We start from the raw sequence: 25,150 nt of genomic DNA, 5'->3' as shown, positions 1-25,150 counted from the left end.
GAATGGTAATATTTGACAGTATATTGAATTGATAGCTATTGTCAGGTTTACAACATCAAGAATTGGGAATAAAATTGTTCTGTAGCTGTACCCTGATAATTAATTATAAACACAAACAAATTTTGCCCATGAACATTCCATTAAGGAACAGGGGCAAACTTCTCTCATATCAATGAGTGCAGTCCGATTCAAGTTTAAGCTCAATGATAAGGGGCCTCCTTTTTAAAGCCGAGTCCGAACGACGTGCCGCAGTGCGACACCTCTTTGGAGAGAAGTTTTACATGGCATAGTACTTTACAAATGTTGCCAGCATTAGGAGGGGAAAACCACTGCTGATGGTCTCGCCAGGATTCGAACCCAGGCGTTCAGCGTCATAGGCGGTAATGCTAACCTCTGCGCTACGGTGGCTTGTCTGATTAATTATTAATTTTAATACCAAATCCCTTTTTTATATAAACATTTTTTATGGTATATATGAACTACGATATTCATTTAATTTTCATAGAGATAGAAATGTGTGCATTCTTCCCAATCTCTGCTATGTCTGTCTGACCAACAAGCTAGCGAACTCATAACTGCACTGAACTTCTTGACGATGTAGACGATTTAGCTATGAGTTCATTGGGTTCTTCTTGTATCCGATCATTAACACAGCTTCTTTTTGATATTCTGGTTTCTCTTCGAATGATAATTCAGTGCGCTCGGCTCGCTTGATGGTCATCGTTGGGTCGTGGAGGGAACGCAAGTCTGTGGTGGAAGAAACCACCAAATTGAATATTCGTTATTGTTATCGTTATTGTTTTAAATGCGAATAAGTATTAATATTCATACAAAAAATAGTATATCGGCAACATTTGTACAGACCACATATATACATATGTTGGTACTTACAAACAACCATCTGTAGCTATTCTTGTCTAATTTTTGGTGGTCAATGCTACTTCCGCATTTTAAGATATGAGATATGACTATGATTATGCCCTAGCATTTGTCGTTTTTACTCCATGCCCATGGTCCAAGTGCTATGCCATAAAGCGACCGGTTGCGAGTGAGCGTGTGTGTATGCATGGTTTATCCACATCCGATACCTATGAATAACAAATTGGACTGAAACATATAGTTACGGCGCTGGACCACTCCGTTAGGTTCTTAATATTTGTGATATTGAACTCTAACTGCTAACTGGTCTTACATACATACATATGCTTGCTGTGCCAGCGATGCTGGGCTGGAGTTTGCCTGAACCATAGCAACGGCGACAACACCATAGCCCCACAGAACTGGGTTAGTGGTCTCGAATGAACTTGAAATTTGGAAATTCGTTTTATCTGCATATTAGAACAACAAATGTTCTCACTAACTTGTCTTTATCAGGTGGTTATCAATGTGACTCCTTTTTTTTTTGTTTATGCATTGGAGAATTTTTTCAAAAATAAAGATTTTTTTTTAAAATTATTTTGAATGCAATTCGCATTAGCTTCGAATGAAATTTAAAATTTATTATTGATTTTCGTTTTATTGAGTATCTATGTGTTGTGCATGCTATGCGTGCACAATCTAAGCTTGACACGCGATATACGCGAGCGCCGCCGCATCATTCACGTGAGGCTAGCGACAATCATTGGCATCAAAACTGCTGGCAGTACCGCTTTAAAATGACGTTCTTCATATTGGCTGCCGTTTATATTATTTTGACTGATAATTTCCGTGGTGACAGCAGATAAAGCATCAAAATTAAATAGAGCCATTTCGCAAATTAAATGAAGAGTTAATCCGATGAGGCAAAACCTATTTAAATCAATTTATGCAAATACATTGCCTACCAAAGAGCTTTGGAAATCGTTGACTTAATCGAACCGATTTATTTCAAGGGAGTTTTGATTTAGCTGGTCTTCAATATGCCTATCAGTCATTTTAGTGAAGAAAAGTAATAGTCACGTAAATACATAGATATAAATATACAATGCATTTACGATTTCTAACTGGGGTATTAGTACATCAATTTTCATTTATTGACGATTTCATGCGATAACAGCGCTGTGGAATAAATCTAACTAAATTTGAGAACAATTATAAAAAATTTTAATTAAATGAATTTTTCAACATAGCTGTTAACATATTAGTTCTATTATTTCTGATTTATTGAAAATTAAATTTTAATTCTTAATATCCTTATTTGTTTAAATAAATCGATTGAAATGCAAATACTACTTCACTGCAACTAACAAACTAACACTCAAACGAATAGAACTCAATCATGCAAAGCACATAGAGTTGTGATCCAAATAAAAGTAATGTGCTCCTCTAAAATTAAAATTTAATCAATTCTCTAAATTGTGTGAGGATAAATTATATATTGTAATTGAGGCTACAAAAATTTAAAATATTTTTTTCCAAAATTCGCTTTTCAAAATAATAGGAGTCTTGATGTATAGCCCAATACTTTTAAAGCAAATGACACAAAAGATGAAACTAATTAATAAAAACTTAAATTATTTTTATGCCTTCATCAATAACGTCTTTTTTGATGACTTCGGCACAACTATGATGCATGGAGTCTCAATAGAATAGGTTAGGTTTGAAAAAAAGGTACAGATATCAATCCGCCCCATGCCACTATGGACATACACCTAAGCCAGTAATAGGCTTGTCGTGCACTCTAAAAACTTTAAAGTAACCTCTAACAAGTAAAAGCGTGCTAAGTTCGGCCGGGCCGAATCTTATATACCCTCCACCATGGATCGCATTTGTCGAGTTCTTTTCCCGGCATCTCTTCTTGGGCAAAAAAAAAAGGATATAAGAAAAGATTTGCTCTTCTATTAGAGCGATATCAAGATATTGTCCGGTTTGGACCACAATTAAATTATATGTTGGAGACCTGTGTAAATGTCAGCCAATTCGAATAAGAATTGCGCCCTTTGGGGGCTCATGAAGTAAAATAGAGAGATCGATTTATATGGGAGCTGTATCGGGCTATAGACCGATTCAGACCATAATAAACATGTATTTTGATGGTCATGAGAGAATCCGTCGTACAAAATTTCAGACAATTCGGATAATAATTGCGACCTCTAGAGGCTCAAGAAGTCAAGATCCCAGATCGGTTTATATGGCAGCTTTATCAGGTTATGAACCGATTTTAACCATACTAGGCACAGTTGTTGGATATAATAACAAAACACGTCGTGCAAAATTTCATTCCAATCGGATAAGAATTGCGCACTCTAGAGGCTCAAGAAGTCAAGACCCCAGATCGGTTTGTATGGCAGCTATATCAGGTTATGGACCGATTTGAACCATACTTGGCACAGTTGTTGCATATCATAACAAAACACGTCGTACAAAATTTCATTCCAATCGGATAAGAATTGCGCACTCTAGAGGCTCAAGAAGTCAAGACCCAAGATCGGTTTATATGGCAGCTATATCAGGTTATAAACCGATTTGATCCATACTTGGTACAGTTGTTGGATATCATAAGAAAACACGTCGTGCAAAATTTCATTCCAATCGGTTAAGAATTGCGCACTCTAGAGGCTCAAGAAGTCAAGACCCAAGATCGGTTTATATGGCAGCTATATCAAAACATGGACCGATATGGCCCATTTACAATACCAACCAACCTACACTAATAAGAAGTATTTGTGCAAAATTTCAAGAGGCTAGCTTTACTCCTTCGGAAGTTAGCGTGCTTTCGACAGACAGACGGACGGACGGACGGACGGACGGACGGACAGACGGACAGACATGGCTAGATCGACATAAAATTTCACGACGATCAAGAATATATATACTTTATGGGGTCTCAGTCGAATATTTCGACTAGTTACAAACAGAATGACGAAATTAGTATACCCCCCATCCTATGGTGGAGGGTATAAAAAGAAAATTGTAAGTTAGGAATTCCGTGCTACTTACAAAATCCTTAATTGTTTTCAATACCACCCCCCTAAGTTAGTTCATGTCTGATATTGTGTCTCCACCTAAGTACCGGTATCTGTTCGACGCGAAAGCCGGGCAATGACAAAGGAAAGGCCCCAACGTCTCATCATCTTTCCCTCATGCCCTACACATGCTATCACTTGCCGCACCGATTTTACATAAGTGAGCTCGTAGTCCTATTTGTCCCGTTATGATACTAATAGCTATACTGACCTCCTTCTTGCTTCCATTTAGTATAAAGCTAGCTGTTCTAAAATTGGAATAAATGCTTCTTATTGATGTAAAACAGTTGATGACATATTGGTGTCTGACTGTATGGAATATTTATATTTTAAATGAATCAAGCCCGTCTAGATACCTACATCTGGCAAATCCACTCTAAATGGCTAGCTGCTCTAAATTTGGAACAAATGCTTGTTATTGTTATTGTACAACAGTAGATGAGGCAAGTCTCATATGTTGATAGCACCAATGTAAGCCGATCTTCACTGTTGACTTCTTCGGACCCCTGAAGATGCAATATTTCCCGATTTAGCAAAAAGATTTTGTAATGATGTCAAGGCCGAACCAAAAGCCGATCTCCAGAGTTGACTTGTCAAGAACATGGGGAATATAATTCTTATCTGATAATGTGGATATGTTTTTAGATCCAGATATGAAATATAGTCCAAGGAACATTACAAATCTTTGATGTACAGTATATAAGGGTTAATCAATTTTGGTTCAGGAAATGGTATTAAATAAGAACGCTAACCGTCCTACCGATCAGCAAATCTATCTCCAAATAATCAATTAATCGACTTGTGCTAATATGCAGATAATTTAGAAATCCGAATTTGTATTCTGGCAGCAAGTGTGATCGATTTTGACTTTGGCAAGTATTTTTATAACCACCACCGTAGGAAAGGGGTATATTTAATTAGTCATTCCGTTTGCAATACATCAAAATATCATTTTCCGGCCCTATAAAGTGTATATATTTCGGAACGTCGTAAAATTCTAAGACGATTTAACGATGTCCGTGTGTCTGTCCGTCCGTCTGTTGTAATCACTCTACAGCCTTCAAAAATTGAAATATTGAGCTGAAATTTGGCAAAGATGTTTCTTTTTGATGCACGCTGGTTAAGTTCATCAACGGGCCAATTCGGACCATATTTAGATATAGCTGCTATATAGACCGATCTGCCGATAAAGTGTCTTATTACTATTAATATATATAATCTTTTGATATGGGACTCCAATAAGATGTATTTTTGAGTAGAACAAAAATCTGATTTGGTTCAACGTCCCCAGAGAGCCGCCTAAAATTTTTCTACATTCAACTTTTTCAACCGTGATTGCCTTTTGTTTTATTGCTGTCTTTGTTAAAAGAAGTATATTGGTTCAACCAAAGTTTACAAGAAGTTGGCATATCATCATAGGGACACAATTTTCGGCACCGTATATTGAAATAAATCGTAATGGATACCAACCTCAGCATTTCGCGTATAACATCTTGAAGTGTTGATCCACATGAAGGGGTGCTGTATAGTAGTTTTGTTTTTGTCAACCGATATAAGGAAGCCTAATTAATTTATGGATAATTACATATTCCAACGCAACATAACATACCTAAATACCTCGTCTTATTATATCCACCACCGAAGGATGGGGGTATATTCATTTTGTCATTCCGTTTGGAACACATCGAAATCCCCATTTCCATTTCCCTTCGACAGCCCTCTTCTCTTTAGCCCAGATCGTTTCAGATTTGGGCACGTTTCGCATGTATTCAATTTTTCTATTTAAATTTTTTCCGGATGAGCCGATTTAGGCCATGTTTAGCACAGTTGTTGGAAGTAATACCAAAACATCTCATTTAAAATTACGGCCAAATCGGATAAGAATTGCGCCCTCTAAAAGCTGAAGTAGTCAAGACCCCAGATCGGTTTATATGGCAGCTATACAAGGTTATGGACCAATTCAACCATATTTAGCACAGTTGTTAGAAGTGATACCAAAACACCGCGTACAAAATTTCAGTCAAATCGGACGAGAAATGCGCCCACTAGAGGCTCATGAATTCAAGACCCAAGATCGGTTTATATGGCAGCTATATCAAAACGTGGGCCGTTTTGGCGCATTTACAATCCCAACCGACTAATACAAAGTATTAACTAATACAAAGTATTTGTGCAAAATTTCAAGCGCCTAGCTTTACTCCTTCGAAAATTAGCGTGCTTTCGACAGACGGACGGACGGACAGACGGACGGACAGACGGACGGACGGACGGACAGACGACCGGCGGACGGACATGGCTAGATCGACTTAAAATGTCATGACGATGAAGAATATATATACTTTATGGAGTCTTAGACGCATATTTCGCATCCTATGTTGGAGGGTATAGAAACCTTTCTAGAGAATTTGCTTTTTGATAATATTTATACATTGTGGTACAGGGTATTATAAATTTGTGCATGCACGGAATGTTGCACATATCACTTTTTTGGCCCAAGGACGAACGCTATTGATTTTGCTAAAAATCGCTTCAGATTTAGATATAATTCCCATATATATGTATCGCCCGATTTGCACTTAAATGGCCGTAGTAGCTAAAATTTTCAACCGATCTGCACAAAATTTGGCATGGACAGTTTTGTTTCTAATCCTAGCATATGTGCAAGATTTCATTAAAATCGGTTCAGATTTGGATACACTTATAAGGCTGTAGTACACACAAAATATATATTAAAATATATACCAATTATAGTTGCTTAATGTTTTCAGCTTATTTGCGTAAAATTTTATGGAAATAAAAGTCATTAAAACCATTTGACCAATACAAAAATAACCTTTTGAAATCATAAAACCAGTTTTGAGAGCAAATTAAAATGAGGTCAAAAGAAAAAATTTCATCAAAATACTGTCGCTGATTTTCTGAAAATCTCACGATAAAACTAAGAAATTTGCAAAGACAATCACATTTTGAAGGATTTTAAAGATTAGAGTAGGCCTAAAAAAAAGTGTGTTAGCAAGCAGTACAAAACTTGATTTATGACCATATACCACCGCCGAACTTTAGTCCCAACACCCAATAGTGACCACAACTTTCAACAAAAAATTGAGGTACCTTTACCAATTTTGGGAATTTTTCGATTTTGAAAAAATTGTGTGGTGGGCCCCTTTCCCAAAATAAAGTTCTGGCTACGTTCCTGGTGCCAGTATAGTTTATGTTAGGTTGAAAAGTGGGTGCACATATTAATCCGCCCTATGCCACTATGAACATACACGTAATCCAGTAATCGGCTTGTTGTGCGCTCTAAATACAAACAAAAAAAATAACCTCGAAAAAGAAAATCTAAGTTAGTTGGTTCATGTCTGGTATAGTGTCCCCACCTAAATGCCGGTATCGGTTAGACACGAAAGCCGGACGATGACATGGCGCCAGTACATGAGTGCACAAAAAAAAAGAATCATGTCAGTATCTTAAAAATGCAAATTTGTCCATGAAAATTCCTGCATACAATTTGCCGCTTGGCAAATTTCAGAAAAATCTAGGTAAAAATGTTGTTTCCGTAGAAAAAAAAAAAACAAAAATCGGATGTATCGGACCTACACCGAAAGTTGGACCGTATAGACCACAATTCTAGATGGGTATAACACCAATTGCTTTGTTTGCCTTCGAAATTATAGAATAGGCTCGGCTGATATTTTTTCCGAAATCGATAACTTCCGGCCAAATAATATTGTTATCCATCATCCAACTAGTATTACCGAGACGAAGCATATCTTCGAACAAAAACTCGATCGAATAAAATGTATTTGAGTGTAGATTATATTTTGTAAAAGAAATCGCAGAGGAGAGGGCCTGATTTAGATAGTAGTCCATAGACCTAAAATTGTGTCTTAAGTGAATTGTATTTCAAATTTGTTATTTTTATACCCATCACCATAGGATAGGGTGTATATTCATTTAGTCACTCCGCTTGCAACACATCGAAATATCCATTTCCGACTCCATGAAATATATATATTCCTGATCGACGTAAAATTCTAAAATGATTTAACAGTGTCCGTCCTTCAACGGGTCAATTCGGACCATATTTGGTGTAGCTGCCATGTAGACCGATCTGCCGATTTAGGGTCAAAATCTCGTAACTGCTGTATTTATTATCCTATTTCGCTCAAATTTGAAACAGTGAGTTGTTTTAAGCCACATCGGACTTTATTTGGACATAGCTGCCAAATAGACCGATATTCCGATTTATGGCCTTAAAACCATAAAAGCCGCATCTTTTATCTGAATTGGCTGATATTAGAAACTGTGAGTTAATTTAAGCCTGCCGTTATCCGACTTAAATATGTTCCGGATCTGACCATATTTATATATAGCTGTCATAAAGACGATCTACCGATTTAGCATCTTAAGCCAATAACTGCTATGTTTATTAACCGATCTCGCTGAAATTTATAGCGGTGAGTTGTTCTTTGTCTCCCGATATCCGGGCCAGGTATGGTCTAGATCGTACTATATTTAGATGTAGCTGCCATATAGACCAATCTATCGATTTAGGGCATAAAGCCCATAACTGCTGTGTTTAGTAACCGATTTCGCTAAATTTTAAACAATAAGTTGTTATAAGTCTCATCATCCGTCATCCAACCAGAAAATAGACCAGATCAGGCCAATTTTTAGATATAGATATCATATAGATCGACCTTCCAATTTATCGTCTTAATCCCATACAAAGCGGATTAATTGCCAATTTCGCTAAAACCGTGGCTTGTATAAGAGTTCTGGCATCTGAATCAAAATCAATGCGGACCAGCCCATATTTGGATATAACTACAATATGTATGTGGTATTGGAGCTATAATAAAATAGGAAGATAAATATGGTCGTGAGCATAAAAAATTAGGCACAACCGAACTTAACACGTTTCTACTTATTTTAACTTGGTAAGATTATAATTGCAGTCTGAAATCAAACTGACTTAGACTGACCCCTGGACCAGCAATCGGATTCTGTTACCAACTTAGCTACCGGTACCCCCTTTAAAAAAAAAGATTCATACTAGTTTTTACAAAACTGAGGAACAAAATCATTAAGGAGTGTTGTCAGAAAAATAGAAAATTTAAAAGTTAAAAATTATTTGATTAAATAATTTCGTGATTCCAGGCAATTTTGTAATCTTTTATCTATCCAACAAACTTTTTGTTAGTTTTTGATCGCGTGACATATAGTCAAAAGAAGAATTTAAAAGGAATTTGGAAAAACTGAATGCTTGGAACAAATCATGATTAAATTTCTTGTTTTCATTTATGTATGTATCCGCTGGCATTATTAACTAACCATTTATGTGTGTGTCCGGTATGTTTGGACGAGAAACCAGAGAAAATATCAAGTTCAATGTCAAGATTATTATGCTCTGAAGCATCACCGAGTGTAGCCCCACCAAAGTGTTTGGTGTAGCCAAACACCATCGCATCTCAAGATGGTCTAACAGTTATAACAGTAAAAATTATCATCTTAAACTTGTCGCAACAGGAAATAAACTAAAATTGTTAACAGAAACAAATAAATAAATATGTATAGAAACATACACAAAAGAATTCGAAAACCAAAAGTGAATAATATCGCTGGCAGCAACAGCATTAAAACAGCCCCATTGTTACTGGCTTGAAAAAATTTAATTAAGAAAATTAACAGAGAGAAATATGACAGAATGCCAAAATCATGGAGACAACAACGAAGAAAATGTGGACGATGATGGGCTGATGAATATCGGAAATGTATGTTCGCTAATGGACTTATCGCTAAAGAACCGTCGAAACAAATTCAAGTTGAAACGCAACGTTTTGTTAGACTTGCCATGTTCTTATTTGGCTCCGTGTTCTGTACTAGTGCATCGTCTTTAATTTTCTTTTGACCAAATCCAAACCAATACTGAAATGAAGCCATTGATTATTGCCATTGGGAGGTCCATGGTGGATGATCCAAAACTCTAAAAATCGAACGCGCATATTCACATGCATTAATTAAAAGGTCTATGGACGAGCACACACTACAGCCTATACCACATACATATGCAAATTGATCCATACGCACACGGGCATTCAAAGCCAAGCACACAAAAAGTTGTCAAAGAACACCCAACAGATGGCGTGGTGTGCGTGTGTGTAAGGGTTTTGTAGCCAACACACAAACACACACTGCCGCTCGCAGGCTTGCTAACCCAGTCATGCGGCATCAAGAGTTTGGCAAAGCCAAAGGTACCGGTAGCACTGCAGAGATTGTATACTTAGTGCCGTACACATTCACCCAACTGATCAGTTTGTGAATGGGAGTCGTGGTAAGCGGATGTCAAAGGTTTCGAGTGTAGTGAACAAAATAGTTGAGCGTAAATAGTTCTTCTAACCAAATAAAAAATCCAAGAAAATTTTAAAACAATTTGGGAAAGAACGAAAACAAAAAAAAAACAATACTGCATATGTGATTTAAGGAAAACAATATTCACGCCCAAAGCGAAAAAGACTTTGAACAAGAAACAAATAACACGGATATAACATCAACAAGTTAAGACTTGTTGTACGACTAACACATAAGAGGTGAGCAGCTCCTGCTGAGAGCAGACACTAAATATTTTGCAACAGTGTTCTAAGTGAGAAGTGTTGTGTATGATTTTGGGACAAGAACATAAAAATCGCCTTATCATCCAAGTCATTAGAGATGTGAATAAGCTCTGCTCCGATAACTTGCAATGCGAAAAAACTCAAAAAAGAAATACAGTGACATTTAAAAATTCTTAATGATTTTTGTTTTTTTTGGAACATGTCATTTAGCTGTGTTATGACATTGAATTTTCCGTTTTTGTGATTGTGATTGCCTGCATGAAAAATTGAGTCCATCGTCAAAAAGATTTATCTGTCAACCTCCTCATGTGTCATCGCTGCTCTTGACGGTCTTCGTTGCGGTCTTTCGATATTGTAAACTACTACTAGTTCAAATGTTATGCAGCATGCATTTTTAATAGGTTATAAAAATTATACTGGGTAAACTTCGTGCAAGGATTATCCAATGTTTTTTTTTAATCTATCGGAAAATACTTATGACCTTTGCATGGTCATTTACTACTAACCTACACAAATCTTTGTAAAACAATGTCATCTATGCCTATTAATAATATACTAACACTTGCTGTTGACATTCTTTTACAAGGAGCAATTGGCTATTGTTAATAAATTTTTTAAATTATTTTAACTAATTTGTTCAAGGCAGCATTCCTAAATGATTCATTATTTGCAATTGTCCTAATATTACCGAAACATTTGTCATATATTTGATAGATATACAAAAATTAATTTCAAAAACCTTTGTTAAAACTACTTTCGGTGTAATCGATTTAACCCTGCTGCTGAAGCAGAGAGAAGATTGAGGAATCACAATGGGCCATACAAGGCCTCAGCGGATAGCAAGGCAATGTTTTGGTATAATCCTCCTCCAATCTAACTTATGCAATAACTACTACCATTTTCCCTTTTATCTAAGTCAAATCGAATCTTGAAATTTCCTACAGCAGCTTCAATAGTATAACTCCAATATACCGAAATAGGGGATCAATTTGCCTATTCAAATTTCTAAACTTTTTAAAAATAATCTAGGAATGCCTTAAGATTTCGAAGCCTTGAAATAAATTTATTTCAAAGTTCAGTCAAATAAATCTGCATTAAGTTTTGTGAATACCGATTTTAAAATTTAGATCTTTTAAGTCTAAACAGTTGAAAATGTCCTAAGAACATTCTTAAAAACATTCCCTTCCTAAAGACATTCCCTTCCTAAAAACATTCCGTTCCTAAGAACATTCCCTTCCTTAGAACATTCCATTGTGAGATAGCGGAGATATTTCTCTCATATCAATGAGTGTGGTCTGATACACTGTGTAGGTGACACGTAATAAATTCAAACGACCACATTTTTTTTGTGTGAAACTATTTTTAACATATTCAAAAATGTGTGGAAATAGTCTAATTTTCGGAATCCACTCCCTTTTGCTCGATATGATCACTTTCAACCCTAACTATCGCTTTGAGTCAGTCAAAAAACAAGTTGGAAGCTGTGCGAATGTAATGGCTTCGATACTGGCATTTTTGTTAGTTCTTACCTTGTTCTCTAAAATGGCTCAAATAGAAAAGTCCATCGGATTGGCAACCACTTCAGGCGCTGCTGCAGTTTTTTTTTTTCAACTCCACCATGGCTTTTGGCAATGGTACAATACACAAACATTTTGTTCACTTTGAGGTGTTTGAGTTCGTCAACAATAGTCGGTAGTGATTTTTCAGGCAAATATAACGCAATCACTCTATTACACTTGAACTCTATTGTGAATAATTTTTTTTTTAAATAAATTCAGAATCAAATGCTTTTGGTGGCTTGTAAACAATGCAAAAATCTGCCAATAAAACAAATATCATGTAGTTGCCATTTCTAGTTTGCCAGATATATCACCATGAACTTAGTAACACTTCGTGTCAACTACGCTGTATGGTTTTTCTCACGTATAAGGAGCTACTTTTTATAGACTAGTTCATGCAAACATGACAAATGCCGCCAGCATTAATGAAGGGATAACCACAGCTGAAAATGTTTTGTTCTCGCCTGAATTCCAAAGCAGGCGTTTAGCGTCATATAGGTGGCTTCGAAACAGTTGGAATTCAGCTACATATAGCTAGCCACACACACTCTCAGCTTGAACTCCTCCCCTACAACTTCATCGTATTTATTTTATGATCTTATTAGATACCTTTTCTTCTCCATCTGTACAACTCACTCACTCACCTCTGTGGGAATGATGCACACCACACACACAGTTAGTTAATCCGCGACTACAAATCTTTTGCACACAAATACGAAAACAACGATCATAGCAAAAATGTAAAAACTCTTAGAACAGCAAATATAGATATTCTAGATTGAAGATTATAAATTGGTTTGTGCCTTAAAATAAAATGATTGTTACACATTAAAACCCTGCTGTAGCGTATTTTCCCATTCCCCTATTCACATACAAATTTCTTTTAACATAATATAAAATTATAAACTTGTTCTATAAAATATTCATGGTTGTTTGTGCTTTTGCAGAAATTTTGCACATAAATAAAATATTCCTCAAATCCAATCGAAGTCTTCACCTTTCTCGTTCAGAACGTTAAATAACGTTTTCATTCTAGATTTTACCTAATTTACACAAGTCATGATTTCTTTGAAATGTTAAAAACAAAATGTATTGTGTCTGGAATTTAATAGCTTTGTGAATTTAAAGTGAGATCGTATTAATTATAATTTATAATAGCAAGAGATCTCTTGCATGGCATAATATGAACATCGTCTTGGCTGAAAATTTAGTTGTTAGCTACAGCTACGATCTTTTAACAATACATATTTTCTGTGTAATTTTTGGATGTTCCGATTTTACTTATGCACGTGCCGTTTACATGACTAAATAACCGTTCTTAGAAATACATATTTTTAGAAGCATGTGTATTGATCTCCAACTTGACCTTCGAGCAGCAGAATAAATTAGTCACACCCTTGTCCATACCTGTTTAACATTCAGTTTCTATGCTGAAAAAGGTCAAATTTTATATTCTGTTTACAGTTGCCAGATTCTTTTAAACAAATGGGTTACGAATATCATTAAATCGTCAATAGCCCATCGTCAATAGAACCATTAAAAAAGTCATTACAAATTAGGCCATGTGTATATATCTTCCTCCCATAATTTACTTTATTCTATACAAACAAAAAGTTTTCGTCATCTTCTTCCATAATTCGTCTTTCCATAGTTTGCTTAATTCAATGAAAGGTCTAAAGACAATTGCATGTTTGTGAGAAAATACACCCCAAAGAATATTTCCTTGCTTTAGTTTTTTTGTTCAATCATCTTTAAAAAGATTCATGGTATTTTTTTATTACTATTTCTTTATATACATTTATTTAAATTGTATATATAAAAAAATATGTATTGGATTTTCTTAAATCTTTTATACAAAAATCAATTTATTTGTTTTTTTTTTCGTATAGACTCAAAAACTTCTGAACCTATTTTCTTTACATTTCACGTGTAGAACACGTGGCTGAAACTGAAAGCTTCATTTTTCGATATCTGAAGGGTGGCGGTTCCTCTCACTTACCCCTATTTTCAAAAATTTCATATCTCAGCGAAATTTTGTTTGAATTCTTAAAAAAACTTAAAAATAAAAATTTTATATCCAAATTTAGGGTGGGGTACCTTGCAGAACTGGCAAACTATCGATATACGCAACTTTTGATATTTCTAACAAAAAATATCGATAGAATCGATACTATCGTTAATTTCCCATCACCTATATGTCAAACGAAAATGAAAAGTAACAATTTGGAAATCGGCTTAATAATTTAATAAAGTCGGTTGGAAGTCATGAGAGAAACAAACAGATTTGGTATTCAAATTTAAAATAGGATACCTTGCAGAGCTGATAAACTATCGATATATTCAAAATTCGATATTTTCGATAATAATAATAAAAGTTTCGTTAGTATCGATACTGTCCTTAATATCCCATCACCTACATGACGAACGAAAATGAGAACATAAAATCTGGAAATCGGTTTATATAGAAGCATATCAATGCACAGACCAAGTAAAACTAAATTTAATAAATCCAGTTAAAAATCACGAGAGAAATTATTGTACAAAATTTTAACCCAATCAAACGAAAATTGCGCTCTCCACAGGCGCTATGTGTGTTATATACATTCAGTGTCCGATTGCTCATTCTTGTTCAATTTGCCAAATTAACTTTCCCGATAGTATTGATACGAAAAATACCTATCGAAAAATGCCATCGATATTCTGCTAGCTCGAGTACTCGAAGTACCGTCGTGAATAAATATTTTTTTTTTATCTATTCATCACTTTCACTTCAATAGTTTGCGCACATATATGTTTATTATACTGCTACCCAACTTTCCCCTAAAAGTATGCAACAATAAGATGGTTCTAAGAATTTCTACTTGCGTTCTAAGTCTTTTGTTTTCTTCAGCAATGCACTTGCAATATACAATCAAGAAAAGCTTACCTTACGTTCCTCTAAAAAAACAATTTATTTCTTATTATAAATTTTAAAAATAGTCATTAAGCTGAAAGAAATAATAAAATAAAAAAATATTCTAACAAAAGTTACATTGATGATCAAATCCATTTTTATACCCACAACTATAGTATGGATGTATGCTAATCTCTTCATTCCCATTGTAACACCTCGAAATATTCAGCTGCGACTTTCTAAAGAATATATATGTTCTTGATTGTTTAGAAATTCTAAGTCGATCTAGCCTTGGCCGTCCGTACGTCATATGGAAATCACGATAGCGGTCGAACGCGTAAAGCTAACAGCTCACGTGCACTGGTAATTCTTTTGGAGATTGCAAATAGCCCGATATGGTTCAGATCTGGATATGCTCCAATATGAAGTGGTATTTAGACTTGATTTTTTGAGCCCCTAGAAAATGCAATTGCCGTTCGATTGGACTAAAACATTGTGTGTAGTAAATTACCATTACGAATCGGTCCAAATCGGTTCAAAAAATTATATAGCACCCATATAAACCGATCTTCCGATTTGACATCTTGGACCTCTACAAGCCGCAATTGTTTAAATTTATTTTTGCCTGATTTGGCAGAAATTTGATATGGAGAAATTTTTAACAGAATTCAAGGTGACGAGTTCCCAAGATTAAGCCCGGACGAACTTAGCACTTTGTGTACTGGTTTAACACTAGAAAGATCAAACCAACCAAAATGACCGGTTAGGGCTATTTTTAATTTATTTTTTTTTATAAAATGCATTATTTTTTATGAATTTTGTAGATTTTAAAACTATAATTTTTATATTTATAAGTTTTCCATTAAGACACTAAATCATTCATTATGGCGAATAAGGCAAAAAATGTGTAAAAATGGCGTTCACAGTTTGCCACAAAAAGACTTGCAGTCAAAAAATTTTTGTAGCTGTTTTAGAAATGCAAATAACTTTTAATAGGATTTATTTTTACATAGTAGTGGCCATCACATATTTGTTTAATTTGAAAAACCAAAACTAGAAGTTATCTCGATTGAAGGCTGTTTCCTATAGCATCCAATTGCCACCAAATGCTAAGCTACATAGAGCACGACAAACATTGTTTGACAAGTTTTAAATCTTCTTCGTTTTTAAGTGCAAACATGAATCGGTGAAAATAATTATTAATTAATAATTAGTAAACACATTAATTAGCATACAAACACAGAATGTTTGTTCCCCTTTAGCTAACCCATTCACACACACACACACACACATACATCTAAAGCAAAAGCCATAAAGATAACCAGCCAAGCAATTCTGTGTAGATTTTAACCATCCGGCCATAGCCTCAGAGTCACTGCCTATGGCATATGATTATGACCATCAATATATTCGCTGGTACAGGTCATGTCTTGCAGGTTTGGGTGATAATGATTTAACGATTCTTTTCATGAAATTTGAAAAAGTTGGCTTAGCAGATGAAAACAAACAGAACCAGGCAGCCAGGCAGTCATTTAGTCTGGCATAAGCATTAAATCCGCGTGAGACAACAAATATTTGTCAATTCATTGTCCAACCGAGTGATGACAAGGTCACGTAGTCAGTTAGACAGGTTATGAACTAATTCTCATTAGAGGCTAGTGGTCAAGAAAAAACAAAGATAACAAGAACAATATTACCAAAATGCAAATATGCGAGAACGCAAAGTTAAAGAAGTGTATAGCCACAAATATTTAATTTACAAGTTTCAATTTTGAATAAACAATATTGTTATGAAATACCTGTGAAATAGTTGAAGGTTACGTCTAATTTCAAGGAAAATTCCATGTTAATATTTAAAAATTGATTATAAAAGTACAAAAAATATAAAACATTTCTAACAATTTACAAATAATTTAATCCATATCTCTCAGAAGGGAGGTTGTTCTGTTCCTAAAATATGTAAAAAAATCTGTTTGTTACCAATTTTGTAGATTAAAAAAAAAAGAAACAAAAGAAAACGAAACCAAAAAATCAACAGATATTTAGTTTCAAGAGATTGAGATGAAAAAATCCAAGGACAATTTCCTTTCACTTGGAAATAATTTTCCTTTTTTAATTTTCTTAACTATTTAGTCTGCGTTTGATATTTCAGCAAACAAATAGGTTTTTTGTTGTTGTACAAACTTTTTGACTAGTATTACCAGCAAATTTCATTGAGAGTATTTTTGAGAACAGATGATTCAACAGCTTGTCAAACTTAAAATATATCTTATTTTTTTACATTTTTAAAACCAAACTACAGATTTCTGCTTTTGGAAAAGTTTTTATTTTTTTTTAATTCTTGTTACAGAATATTAAAAAAAAGGTTAATAAAAACCTTGACATAATTTTCTTTAATAATTAAAACCGTAAACCTTTTTTTTAGCTAAGAAGTTATCCCAAATATTTTCTACCACACAATAATTTGTCCCAACTACAGATTTATTAATATTCTATATCTTTGGTAATCTAAAGCTACAAAACAAGTGTCATTATCCATACGTGCGACTTCCTCAAAAAATATTCTTAAGCAAATAGTGATCTTCATATGTCATGCGTTAAGTAAGCTAATTATTTCATTAATGTGGATAAAATGGCATTGCAAATGCCTGTGGTAGCTTCCTCCCAAAAATAATTCTATATTTGCTAGTCATTTTAATTGATATATACATCAAAGATTTTTTATTTCTAATTTAATGGGCCAAATTAACAGTCGGAAGTGACATGTTTTGCAGTCAAGCATCTCGTGCACCTGCTAAGCCAACAAACACTCCAAGCTTTTGAAGATTGCTCAATGGTCCGAAATTATTTTTGCTTGCCATTCGCTTTACTCTAAGCTTGGCTAAAATGTATTTGTTGTTGTTACTATTATAGTGATCCCCATTTCATACATCATGACCACATTGTTGTCATATTAAGTGGCACCTAGACCTAATTTTTGCTTCTGTATTTTTTCTTTAGTGTTTTACTATTTTTTTCCAATGCTAAGTCGTGATATTTCGCCACCAAGCTGCGGGTGCGACCGGCAAACGGCAAACGCAAAATTGGGAAATATTTACAAATGGATCTTTCTCCATGGACCATAGACGCCCAACTGGTAGACTGGTAACATGGACATGTATGTAGATACATGGTAGCTTGTGCGTTTATTTATATATGGTATATGTTTTTTAATAATAGTTAATGATCATAAATTATGGTTACATGACAATTTTTCCAAGACAATTCATTTCATGTCTTACTTGGCACTCAGCAAAGCTATTTGCTCAAATGGCATAGTCACTCCCAGCTTCCGAGAGGTATTTGTAATCGTCATTGTCGATTTGAAGCGCAAGAGCTTAACCGAAAAAAATGAATTGTTAAGAATTATATTTCTTAATTATTGATGAGATAGATGGACAAGTCAAACGCATGTTGTGAAAGTTCTAGCAGATTTTTGCAAGGTCTTGCAACTAAGTGTAGCTATCCACTTAGCGCCGCATAGGTCAATGGCCTGGCTCTAAATGAAACAATGGAATACATTAAAAAATATTCTGTGTTTCTTCTTTGATTAATTTCGTTGGCTAAACTTTGTTGTCCATGTTTTTAACATGACAAAGCTTAAGCAATAATTGTTGATTGATGCTTCGCACGGTGTCCATAAATAGAATTCTCATTTTGTAATTAATTTTATTCGATGATGCAATGTCCAATTCCAAATCCCATATAATACTTCAACAGCATTGATCAGTAGTCTTCTAATGTTGGAACTCCATTTTAAAAAAGGTTTTGTAATATTGGAAGAATTGTTCTTTCTTTTCTTTCTCATGAGAAATTGATTGTATTTTGTCAAAAAAAGGCGAACTTCTACCTTGCAAAGAAATATCAAAATGTTTCATCACCTAGCCTCAATCACGTTTTTATACAAAACAAAGCTCCCTTCGATATAACTAAATAATGAAAAACTGAATAAATTATGCAAAATTTAATGTAGAAACATTAACCAGTTTCTCTAGAGAAGAATGCAAAATAGATTCGCGAAATTCAAGCAAACTATTCTGGACTTGCAAATTTAATCTAAAATATAAATTTCTAGCTGGGTTTCAACTCAAATGACTCACTGCTTATTTTAAAGATATTTAACTCGATCAAATGTTGCACTCCTCTTATTCAAATTATTTGCGATTCTGTTTTCACACCCAAATTTGTTTTTCTGTGTTCTAGAAAAAAAAATTCTGAAAAATTCCCCTAACTTATATGCAAATTTGTTGAAATTTCAAATGTTATGAGTGAATTCTTTTATTTTTTAAATCGATCTCAGGTTTTTCTGGAAATTTTAAAAATGATTTGTTCATAAATTGATCGATACCAAATAAAAGTGGTTAACATTCAAAATATGATAACTATGCTAAAGAAAATTGGTTGCAAAAATTCGCAAAAAAAAATTTATTGAAATAATCGGGTATATTTGCTGTTTTTGCAAGCTTTGACATTTATAATGGCAAAAATTTCCTCTTGAAAAAAAAATGTCTCAACCACTGCTAAAAAGTGAAACAAATTTAAAATTCAGCAGTGAAAGGTCTAGCCTTGCACCATCTAGATAAACACAACATCAAAACGATGCCCAATTGGATGCTGTAATTGAATACATTGTGCCTACTAACTAGATTAACCATGAATATTCCAGGAACAGGAACAGGAACAGAGTATACTTCTCTCATATAAATGAGTGCATTCCGACTAAAGTTTAAGCATAATGATAAGGGACCTCCTTTTTATGCCGAGCGGAACGGCGAGCCACATAGCGACACCACTAGCTAGGGAAGTTTAATATGGCAGGAAACCTGACAAATCTAGCCAGAAGGGGATAACCACCGCTGAACATTTTTCTGATGTTCACTCCTGGGTTTGAATTTTATAAAAGTTAAAAAGATCCCTAACTATAAATTTTAGATATTTTAGAGAACAAGAAAGAGCGTGCTGATTTCGAACGCATTTGTCGAGTTCTATGCTATTGGAGCTATATCAAGTTATAGTCCGATTCGGACCATAAATGAACGCTGAACATTGTAGAAGTCATTGTGCAATATTTCATTTCGGTTTATATGGCAGCTATATCAAACCATGGACCGATTTGAATCATTTACAATTGGGAGACTGGTTATGTTATAGATTGATTCGGACCATACTAGGCAAAGTTGTTGGATGTCATAACAATACATCACTTGCAAAATTTCAGCTAAATCGGATTAGAATTACGCCCTCTAGGAGCACAAGAAATAAAATCGGGAGATCGGTTTTTACGGGGTGCGCCAGAAACACTTACTTGTTTGAAAAAAACTCTCAAGCGATGAGTTGGGAGGGGACGGCGTGGAAATGCAGGGAGAAGTCCCCAAGTTTGTTTCTCTCTCCAGTTGCCATCATGCTCTGGTCTAGGGAGCAGCGGGTCTTCGCCGTCGAGTGCTTCTTTTCTAACGGACGCTCAATTTTTGCTACTCATCGTGCCTTCTGCGCTCGCTTTGAAACTCCTACTCTCAGACTCGTTCTTATTATGGGGTTATTTGAAATCCCTGGTTTATGTCGATCGACCCTGGACCATAGCACACCTCAAGAATAACTTTCGTGATGCCGTTACCAACATATAGTCATGCAAAATTTCGCCTCAATCGAATAAGATTTGCAACCTCTAGAACCTCAAGAAGTATAACCGAGAGATCGATTCAATTGGGAGCTGTATAGGGTTTTAAAACGATCCGGAATATACTTGGTATAGGTATTGGTATTTGCATTAAATGTTATGGTTCAAAATTTCACCAAAATCGGATTAGAATTGAGCCCTCTAAAAGCTTAAGAAGTGTAACCGGGAGACCGGTTTACATGGGAGCTATATCAGGTTTAATACAGATTCGGGCCACGCTTGATGCAACTGTTAAAGGTCATGGGGAAAGTCATTGGGCAAAAAATTGCGCTCTCTAGAAGATCTAGAAGAACAATAGTAAGATCGGCTAATATGGGAGCTAAATCTAAACATGAACCAATTTTAAAATATCCTTTTCCTGAAATTTTCCATAACCATATCACAAAATGGTTGCCCTAGGTCTTTGATAGCCTCACGATTTCGTTCTTTGAGGTCTTGAGTCTGGGCTGTTGACGTACACCTTATCTCTCACGTGAACCCAAAGGAATGAGTCGCAAGGCATTGAATTACAAGTTCTCGCTGGTCAATTGTGATCACCTTTTCAAGAAATAACAGGGCCGGGAAATTTTTCACGTAAAAGAGCAATGGTTGCTTGTGTGGCTCGTAGCGCCGCTTTGTTGAAAGCAATCATTGTCCAGAGCAATACCATCAAACTCCGACCATAACAAATCATTAATCAACTCTCGATAATACAATTCATTCACCGTTTCTGTTGATTCAACTTCATTTTCGAAACAGTAAGGTTCAATGACCCCACCGGACCATAAACCGCACCAAACACTCAATCATTGAGGAAGGAGAGGCTTCTCAATAATAACAATTGGGTTTTTCGAGTTCCAGATGCGACAATTTTGCTTGACCAATAGATGTATAAAGTTTGTGAACTGTGATTGCAAGTTTTTCCCCATTTTTGTAGCGTGTTTTAGTAACTTCAATTTATTGTCGAAACGTGTATCGTTCGTCAAATGTTGAACTATAAAAGCTTCAAAAGTGACAGCTACCGAAATACCAGGTAATCCAAAATAACGCCCCTTGTTGGACGCCTACTTGTTTTTAAATGTTATATATTATAGATTTTAAAATTAAATTATTTGAATGACTCAAAATATCAAATTGGAAAAACCGTATGTGCTAAAACTATATCTCTAAATATGACTCGATATTAGCAGATATATTTTAATGCATCAGCAAAAAGGTCTACATACAACCATCTGAAATTCTATGTATAATTCTTAATATTCAATAATTTTTTCCATTCCATTTTTTTCATTTCTTGACAGATCTGCTCTTATTTGGTTTGGAATTCACTATAATTGTTTAGACACAGAAGCCGAAGACTATACAATCGATCGGAAATATGGAGGACATGAACGCTACCTCAACCGATTACTGGAATTTCCTTTTCACCGAATTAGCCGGTAAATATTCCAGCCATGTGTGAAATGAACAAACAACATAGATTGTTATAACTAAAATTATTGTCTCTTTCTTTCTTTTCTACTTAAGATGAACGCACCAATGATTGGTTCCTGGTCAAATCACCTGTTCCAATTTTTGCCTTGATAGGCGCATATCTGTATTTTGTGCTTTCATGGGGTCCCAAGTTCATGAAGGATCGCAAACCTTTTAAATTGGAAAGGTCAATGATTATTTACAACTTCATACAAGTGGTGCTGAGTTGTTGGATGGTTTATGATGTACATATCATCGTTTCGATGTTGTAGACATCTTCACAATGACTGATTTTATTTATCTTTTGTTCAAACCTCTTGCAGGGTATTATTGTGTGGAGCACCTACAACTGGAGATGTCAACCCGTCAACCGTTCCAGAACACCAATGGCTTATAGAGTATGTCTGGTGATTGTAAGTGTGTATTGATCCCTATATGGATTTCATTTCTATTTCTAGGAAGCCCGAGGCGTCTACGTGTACTTCTTGGCCAAGATCAGTGAGTTATTGGATACCGTGTTCTTTGTGCTGCGCAAAAATGAGCGCCAAGTGACTTTCTTGCATGTTTACCATCACTCTGTGATGCCAATGATTTCATGGGCTGCTACCAAATACTTCCCTGGAGGACATGGTACCTTTGTGGGATGCATCAACTCCTTTGTTCACATTGTCATGTACAGCTACTACTTCCTGTCTGCATTCGGACCACACATGCAAAAATACTTGTGGTGGAAGAAGCACATCACCAACTTGCAAATGGTAAGGTCCCCTGCCCAAAGGCCCACTTCAACCTAGATTAACTTCTCGATGTTTGCTTTGACTCTTTTTAGATCCAATTCTGTCTGATCTTCGTCCATCAAACCCAATTACTTTACACCGAATGTAATTATCCCCGTTGGTCGGTGTGCTTCACACTACCCAATGCAGTGTTCTTCTTCTTCCTCTTCAAGGACTTTTACCAAAAGTCGTACAAAAATAAGAAGGAAGCCGCTGCCGCCTTAGCAAACCAAAAGGCAGCCGCCGCAGCAGCCGCCGCCTTGACATGCCAGCAACAAGCAGCAGCCATGGATGCCGCCAACAACAACACCATTCATACAGAGACCAAGAAGGTTCTCTAAGATGTCCATCCCGCACTCCATGGGGAGCGGGACTCTGCAATTCTAAGGGAGGAAAGAGCAAAGAACTGTACGTACCTCAGGGTAATGCTAAACTCTCTCTCGTTGCCCGCTCTCTACTCTCAACTCTCCCTCTCTCTGTCTCTTCACTCGCCATCGTTCTATCCTGGCTATCGTTGAGAGGCGGTAGCCAACGCTTTCTTGTCGCTGTGTTAAATATTTTCTAAAAATTAAAAAAACAAAAATGAAAAAACAACAAAGAAAAGGATAACCATTACATTTTACCGAGTTTTAAGTTTAAGTCATCCTTTTGTGCCGAGAGGATTACAAAACAGTGTTTGTTATTGTAGTCGTAAGTCATTGCAAGTGTATATAGTCCGTAACGTTCTTTTTAAGCAATAATTGTACCATCTAGTTGTAAGACCCAAGTACCGGTATTTAGTTCATAAGTCGATGTATTTTTACTTTGTTTTCGAAAATAAAGATACAAAATATTTTTTTTATATAAATAATGGAATTAAAAACTTTTATTTCTTTCAATTTGTTCTCGTCTAGTACAAAAATCATTTCCAAATTAAGGTAAACCCCTACTGTGATACAGGACATTTTAACTTAGTGCATTCGTTTGTAAAGCTTAATCCATATCGACCGTCTATTTCAAGCACAAAATTTCATATCGCCTAACAACGGTTCAGGTAGGAATAACACGCTAAGGGTTATCACTCTATTCGGATTTTCACGTGATCAACTGTCAAACTGCATATAAAAAACGTATAAACTTGAAGCATGTGAAAACAATTAGGCACTTAAAAGCAATTAATGCTAACGTAATATGAATGAAAAATTGAGTTAGAATAAAAAAAAAAAAATCTTTTTAGGGTGGGGACACTTCGCCCTGAATGCGGATTTCGAATTCGTGCCATTGTAGCCTATAACACTGAACGCGTTCGAATCCTGGCGAGAACATCGGACAAAGCGGTGTCTATCCCCTCTTAATGTTGGCGACATTTTCGAGGTACAATGCCATGCATGGTCATTTAAAAAATTTTCCCCAAAGAGGTGTCGCACTGCGGACGCCGTTCGCACTCGGCTATAAAAAAGGTCCCTTATCATTGAGTTTAAACTTGAATCAGAAAGAACTCATTGATGTGTACTTGGGTGTACCCACTTTTAATTTTGGTTGGTGTTTTTGGGGTAACGGTGGAGGTCCGCCCCCTTCCGTTATCAATAAATTATGAAGCCTATTCCTACTTCCTGACCATATTCGTAATCTACTCCCGAATACCTTTTATTTGAGTCCCATATTGTCATGATCGTCAAATAAACCTATTTTAAAGGGTTTTGGGGCTGGGGTGGCCCCCAGGTACTTGGACCCAACTTTCATTATGAAATTCGTACTCTTCTCTAGAAAACCTTTCATTTGAATCCCGAATTGTCCCGATCGATCCACTTTTATTTTTGGGTAGTGCTTTTGGGGTAAGGGGGAGGGTCCGCCCCCCTCCCCATATCAAAAAATTATAATGCCTATGTTTTCTTCCAGACCAACCTACACAATCTGTGAAAATGTCAAGGTAATCGGTTCAGCCTTTTTTGAGTCTACAAACAAACACAAATTTATATATAAGAAAGATAAGTGTAGAAAAAAGGGTATACTAATCTAGTCATTCCGCTTGTAATACCTCGAAATGTTGATCTGCAACCCCATAAACATACACATATTCTGGATCGTCTCGATATTCTCAGTCGATCTAGCCATATTCCTCTGTCCGTCTGTCAAAATCACGATAGCGGTCGAACGCGTAAAGCACCTCTTTTTGATGTAGGTCGCTGGGGATTGCAAATGGATCATATTGGTTCG

At 35.6% G+C, this 25,150-nt stretch overlaps 1 protein-coding gene across 1 annotated transcript; it reads left to right on the top strand.

Annotated features, from left to right (window-relative positions):
- The first annotated feature begins 10,477 nt into the window (after positions 1-10,477).
- Positions 10,478-23,295, top strand: LOC106083328 (elongation of very long chain fatty acids protein AAEL008004). The gene is made up of 6 exons (XM_013246264.2): positions 10,478-10,534; positions 22,007-22,144; positions 22,233-22,423; positions 22,502-22,576; positions 22,637-22,936; positions 23,008-23,295. The coding sequence occupies exons 2-6, from the start codon at positions 22,084-22,086 to the stop codon at positions 23,293-23,295; spliced, it is 915 nt and encodes a 304-aa protein (XP_013101718.1). The 5' UTR covers positions 10,478-10,534; positions 22,007-22,083.
- The last annotated feature ends 1,855 nt before the right edge of the window (positions 23,296-25,150 follow it).

This window comes from Stomoxys calcitrans, chromosome 2 (assembly GCF_963082655.1).
Source record: "Stomoxys calcitrans chromosome 2, idStoCalc2.1, whole genome shotgun sequence".
In the NCBI taxonomy this organism is placed as follows: Eukaryota; Metazoa; Arthropoda; class Insecta; order Diptera; family Muscidae; genus Stomoxys; species Stomoxys calcitrans.
This window is presented reverse-complemented; position numbering and strand designations above follow the sequence as displayed.

Excerpts from the sequence above, each read along its gene's own strand:
- LOC106083328 (XM_013246264.2), top strand. The coding sequence starts at position 22,084 with ATGGAGGACATGAACGCTACCTCAACCGATTACTGGAATTTCCTTTTC. Across the intron at positions 22,145-22,232 it reads CCTTTTCACCGAATTAGCCG|ATGAACGCACCAATGATTGG; the intron begins GTAAATATTCCA and ends TTTCTACTTAAG. Across the intron at positions 22,424-22,501 it reads GTTGTTGGATGGTTTATGAT|GGTATTATTGTGTGGAGCAC; the intron begins GTACATATCATC and ends AACCTCTTGCAG.